We start from the raw sequence: 5,761 nt of genomic DNA on the forward strand, positions 1-5,761 counted from the left end.
CAGTGGAAACTGAGGCTTGAGATGACCGACTGGCCGTGATTGATAACCTCATCCTGATGACGTTGGTCACCATATCTGAGTCATCGAACAGGCCTTCTCTTCAGGTGGCCGTGGCAATACCCAAGACTTTCTGATAAATCAGACAATCGCAGTGTAATTCATAATTCCTATCTTAGCAGAGAATATGCTGAGGAATATACATTTTACTAAACTGATGTTATTTCGGTAGACTTAGTATTGTGATGTTTGTATATAATTCTATATAATTTCTTCATAAATATACATCATTTAGTAAAATGTATATTCTTCGGCATATTCTCTGCTAAGATAGGAATTATGAATTACACTGCGATTGCCTGATTTATCAGAAAGTCTTTCTTATACTAAATTCATCATTATTGTCATAATTTTCCTCGTAGGTCCAACTAATATCATTATTTCTTAAATAGGCCTATAATTTGTATTTAATGCAACGGGTGTCTGAATGTTCTATCAGCCTTTATATTCCTTAATTTTGTTGCTATAATAATTACTTTTTGTCTTCAATACAGTATTTGTATTCCATATGTATTTATAATGGAGGTGGCACGTGCCTTAAAGTTTCCCAATCTCCAGGTAGTGTATCAATAGGCCTAGTGGGCGGTTATCCCCTAAACATTCAATGGAAAATTTTGTGATAAATCATTCGTACTGTCCTGTCACTAGTCTCATGAAATATTTGAGGAACCATTGCGCTGAAAAACTATATGAAATGAAAACTAATTATGAAGGAAGATGTTTTGTTTAAAAAATTCTACATCTTTTCAAAACTTTAGGTCCCTTTCAGGCGTTTTATAGATTGTACATTTATTCACTTATATATTATATTGGGATATTATACAGTGGCAGTGGTGTAAAATATCCACTCCCTATAATCTACAGCTAGCATTTGTTTTTGTTTCATTACAGTTTTGCTAAACACTGCAGACTATAGGAGATGGAAGAAAGTGGGAAACGTTCCCAAAGCATAGTTTGGGATCACTTTGAAAAAGTAGCAGAGACCCCTAACAAAGCAAAATGCAAAATCTGCAATGCTAAGTTTCAACATTCGAAGAATACATCCAACTTATTAAAGCATTTAACTACCAAACATGCTCTTGTATATGAGGAGTCTATGGAGAGATTGATAGCAGGCCCAAGTGGTCGACAAAAGCAGCAAACATTAGAACAATCATTGTCCAAAAGGACTAAATATTCAAAAAATTCTGAGAAATCCAATAAACTAAATAAGGCATTGCCAGAAATGATCACCACAGATATGCAACCTGCTTATATCGTAGAAGATAAAGGATTCATAAAGTTTGTAGGCAAGCTTGACCCATGTTACGAGTTACCAAGCAGGCGAACAGTGATGCGTAAATTACTACCTGAAGCATATGAAGATGCTAAAAGGAGGTTGAAGAATACTCTACAAGATACTGATCATTTAGCACTTACAACAGACATATGGACTTCCATGCACATCCAAGCGTATATATGTGTTACAGGACATTTCATAACTTCTCTTTGGGAAATTAAATCTGTTGTTCTGGAAACAGCACAGCTGCTAAAAGATCACACCAGTGAAACCATTGCAACTGAGCTCAAACGAATTGCTGAAGAACGGGAGATAAGCAACAAAATAACTCTATTAGTCACTGACAATGCATCAAATATGCTTGCTGCAGCCAGACTATGTACTCCATGGCGACATATACCATGTTTTGCACATACACTTAACCTAGTTGTCACAAACATTCTAGAAAAACATGAGGATATTGTTAACATAAGGAAGAAAGTTCGATACATAGTAACATTTTTCCATTCATCAGTGAAAGCTTCAGACAGACTCACTGAAGTTCAACGGCAACAAAATATCCCAGAACACAAACTTATACAAGAGGTACAAACCAGATGGAACTCTACGTTCTATATTTTTGAAAGGATGATTGAGCAACATCAAGCAGTAACAACAGTCCTGTGTCTTCTCGGTAAAAATGAGATGTGCCCATCGGCACAAGTTATCGAAGAAATTAAAGGTACAGTAAAAGTCCTTAAACCATTTGAAACTGCCACACGTGAAGTGAGTGCTGATCTTCCCCTTACAATATCCAAGATTATCCCAATGGCGCGAAGTTTGCAAGAAACTTTATCAAAATATGCACCCGAAATAACAGAAAATGAAAAGAAGTTATATAATGAACTCATGTCACAGTTAAGGAGAAGATTCAGCCAGAGTGAATTAAACTTTTCACCAGCAGCTGCTACATTTCTTGATCCTAGATTCAAAAAAATTGCTTTTGCTAGTGAAGCAAACTTTGAACAGATGCAAAGAAGATTAACTTCAGAGATGAGTTCAATGGACATTAAGCTACAGCCAGAAGAAGAAGTTGAACGGATTGAAAGTGCAACTTCAGACACAAGTCTGTGGAGTTGGATTGATGAAAAGGCATCTGAAACAGAGAGGAATAGAACAAACACAGTGGATGCCACATTGGAACTGAAGCAGTACCCAGCTGAAAGAAGGATAGCAAGAACCGAGGATCCACTGGAATTCTGGAAACAGCACAGTGAACAATATTCCCGGCTGAGTATTTTAGCAAAGAAGTACTTATGTGCCCCAGAAACTTCAGTGCCATCTGAAAGACTCTATTCAAAGGCTGGAGAACTAATTTCAGTGAAAAGAAATAGAATAAAACTAAAACATGTAAATATGTTCCTATTCATGAACAAAAATGAATAGAATAGCTGAACGGATGTTGATTAGTACATAATTTTGATTTCTGTAAGACATTTATATTTCTTTTAAAAGGATTTTCAAAATTTATTTTGCTTTCTTATAGAAAATAATAAATATGTTCTTATCCAAAAACAAAAATTTATAAACTAAATAGAAGTATCAAGCTTATTTTTTTATTTCTTTAAGAGTTAAGACGTTTATTTTTCATTCAGTTTTTTTTTCTTATCAGCTAGGTCTTCATATCATCATGAAAAATAAAGAATAAGAATATTCATCTGTTTTATTTTAGGATAAAGACTCGGGGAATTTTTTTTCTTAATTCATATAAATGGATTATCAATATTTACTTGTGTGCATAACGGAATAACAAACACAATACATATAGGTTTAAACTTGAACTTATTGCCAATGCCAGTCCCCATTTGTTATAATTTTCAAGGATTCTTGGCTTAGAGAGAGAGAAATAAACCCATAATTGTATAAATTAATACCAAGGACCTCTGGACTTGATTACACTGTAGTGGTACGTGTAATGTACCAGTTTCCTGTGAAAGTAATCTACTACCAAAAAAGATGAGTTTTGCCCATCGCTACGTATTATATAACGTTTAATATATGGAAATGGAATATAGAAATAGAAATTAAATCTGAACGATGTATTTTGTCAAGTGATTGTAAAACGATGTATTTTGTCAAGTGATTGTAGTTTAATTTTAGTTGCCACATGATACATTTTACCTTTGTCCCCTCAAGGTTCAACCACATGCATCTATATGCTGAGAGAACAAACGTTGGACACTTTGCAAGCGTTTACCCCTGAAAGGTAATCACCCGAAAAAGATCGCACTAGACAAACATTAATAAAGTGATAGCATCTTTCTATGATCACCAGCGATGTTTATTTGATTTGCTTTTCAGCATATATAGAAATGATATGTTAAATTTAGCTAAAATTTGAATATTATTGTGATTTTTGTAAAGATATTCAGAAAGTTTTAATTTCATACATTTGTTATGCTTTGCAGTTTTTCTCTTTGTTTTGCGTTGCGTTGCACCACATATGAATGACTCCGTGTCTTGACTTTCACTTGATAGTAACGCAGGGGACTCGGTAAGTTAGGTTGAAATTGTTTATTAATATTTTTTATTTTTTTTCCAGGAGGGGGTAAGTATTCACCGGGCACGATTTTTCATAAGTTTTATTCTAACACTACTTCACACGGCCAGCCACACTGGACTTAGAAATTTCTTGATGTTAAGAGAGGAGCGAGTGACACAATCCTACCCAATTTGGTTTTCAAGTAACTCTGGCTAAAAATTGATCAGAATGAACTCTGGACCTATGTTGAATAAAAGCTCCGCCTCCTTGAGGACGTCTACTTTACTCTTAATGGTTCAATCTAACTCCACTTTTGGCAAGGACAAATCAGGTCAATTTTGCTGACCTTTTCACTTCTTAGTCTATCCTCTAACTCCTCCTTCCTTTCCCATATCTTGGAGGTTTGTTTTGGTTACACTTCAATTTACTTGTTCTCATGGCTCATCACTTTTAAACTATCAACATCGTCTCTCTCTCAATTTTCGTGTAAAAAGTCTTGGTTTAAATAATGTTTTCGTCAAACGATACGTTTCACAGATTGGTAATAGAAGAAAATAAAGTTTAGTAAGATCAAATCTCTTTTAAACCTTATTCTAAGTACAATTTAATTTCGAAAATATAAAAATAATTTCCCTATGGTAAATGTTATGAACTCATCAATGCAAGAAAACTTAGCCTTCAAGAATCCAGGCCAAACAAATGTTATGTCGATGCCTACTGACTGACGTGCATTAGAACTTCGTCCTTTTTTTTTTTTAAAGAACAGTTTGGTAGTCCTTATTAAAAAATTTTCTCTAAGCATAGTTCCAATGACTTAGAATAGAAATAAATGACGTTCAACCTTTTTCTGTCTTCGGCTTGCTACGAGGAGCTGAACATGGAAAAGTACATTTTTGCTAAATGTGTTTTTAAGTCTCTCGTAATGCGCCTGGAAATAGTAGAGAGCCAAGCATGCTAAACAAAATGAAAACGAATGTGATTGCCTTAACAGTGGTGAAGTTCTTGCTTACCATTAAAACTGCTTAACGGTAGGTAAGTCTTGGATCAGTCCTGTGGTCAGTTTCGGCGTAAGCCACTAGGCCGTACATCAAAACAATGTAAGACGTTATGTTTATGGTATTTACCGATTATGTTTACGAGTATTCTTTACTATTTCATGCTTTACATTACATCACCAAAGGGGCTGGTACTAAACAGGCGCCTATTTTGCAACTAAAGTGCTTACGTGAAACGACCCGAGATGCGTCTGAATGACAGCAAATATAACTCAATTCCGGAACGATAGTGTGAAACATCGACAAGAGATTGTCTGTACTTTTCCTGTAAGCTGTAGTATAGTTTTAGTATCCTCTTTAAATTTACGTAAAGTGGAAATGCGTATTACATAGAAGAAGGATATTATGCTGTGAGAGCGTGCGAAAGAAAGAGCGGGTAGACCGTGCTGCTAGTTTATTGATTGTTGTTTCAGACTTAGCTGGCCTTGTGCCAGCACGAGCCTCTTGCTTATTGATGTTTTAGCTTTAGATTTAGCTGGCTTGTGCCAGCACGGGCTCTTGCTCTTAGAGCAGCCCGTAATGCTTACTGATGAAGCCGCCCGCTTATAAAGCGGTGTGCGGACGTCAGTACAGACATACAAGTGATCCGAGGTCAATCATTCTCTATGCAAAGCAGGACAGGTACATACAGATAACGTGACAATTGAAAATAGTAGATTAGACACAAAAACACTCTGACACATACACAATATATAAGGGCAAAAATGAACACGTAATAAATGTACAATTACATAATGAAAAATAGGGCTGAATACCCTGACCTAGGGTCAGGTGTGAAGGCACCTAGAAAACGGAAGGACTTTACAATGTTTCGTTGTTTGCATTTAGTAGTAAAAAATGTTGTCGCAG

At 35.5% G+C, this 5,761-nt stretch overlaps 1 protein-coding gene across 1 annotated transcript; it reads left to right on the forward strand.

The window, feature by feature from the left end:
• Positions 1-976: 976 nt before the first annotated feature.
• LOC136841086 (zinc finger BED domain-containing protein 4-like) lies at positions 977-5,461 on the forward strand. The gene is made up of 2 exons (XM_067108138.1): positions 977-2,625; positions 5,326-5,461. The coding sequence occupies exons 1-2, from the start codon at positions 977-979 to the stop codon at positions 5,459-5,461; spliced, it is 1,785 nt and encodes a 594-aa protein (XP_066964239.1).
• Positions 5,462-5,761: the final 300 nt, after the last annotated feature.

The sequence above is a fragment of the Macrobrachium rosenbergii genome, chromosome 8 (genome assembly GCF_040412425.1).
Source record: "Macrobrachium rosenbergii isolate ZJJX-2024 chromosome 8, ASM4041242v1, whole genome shotgun sequence".
NCBI classification, from domain to species: domain Eukaryota; kingdom Metazoa; phylum Arthropoda; class Malacostraca; order Decapoda; family Palaemonidae; genus Macrobrachium; species Macrobrachium rosenbergii.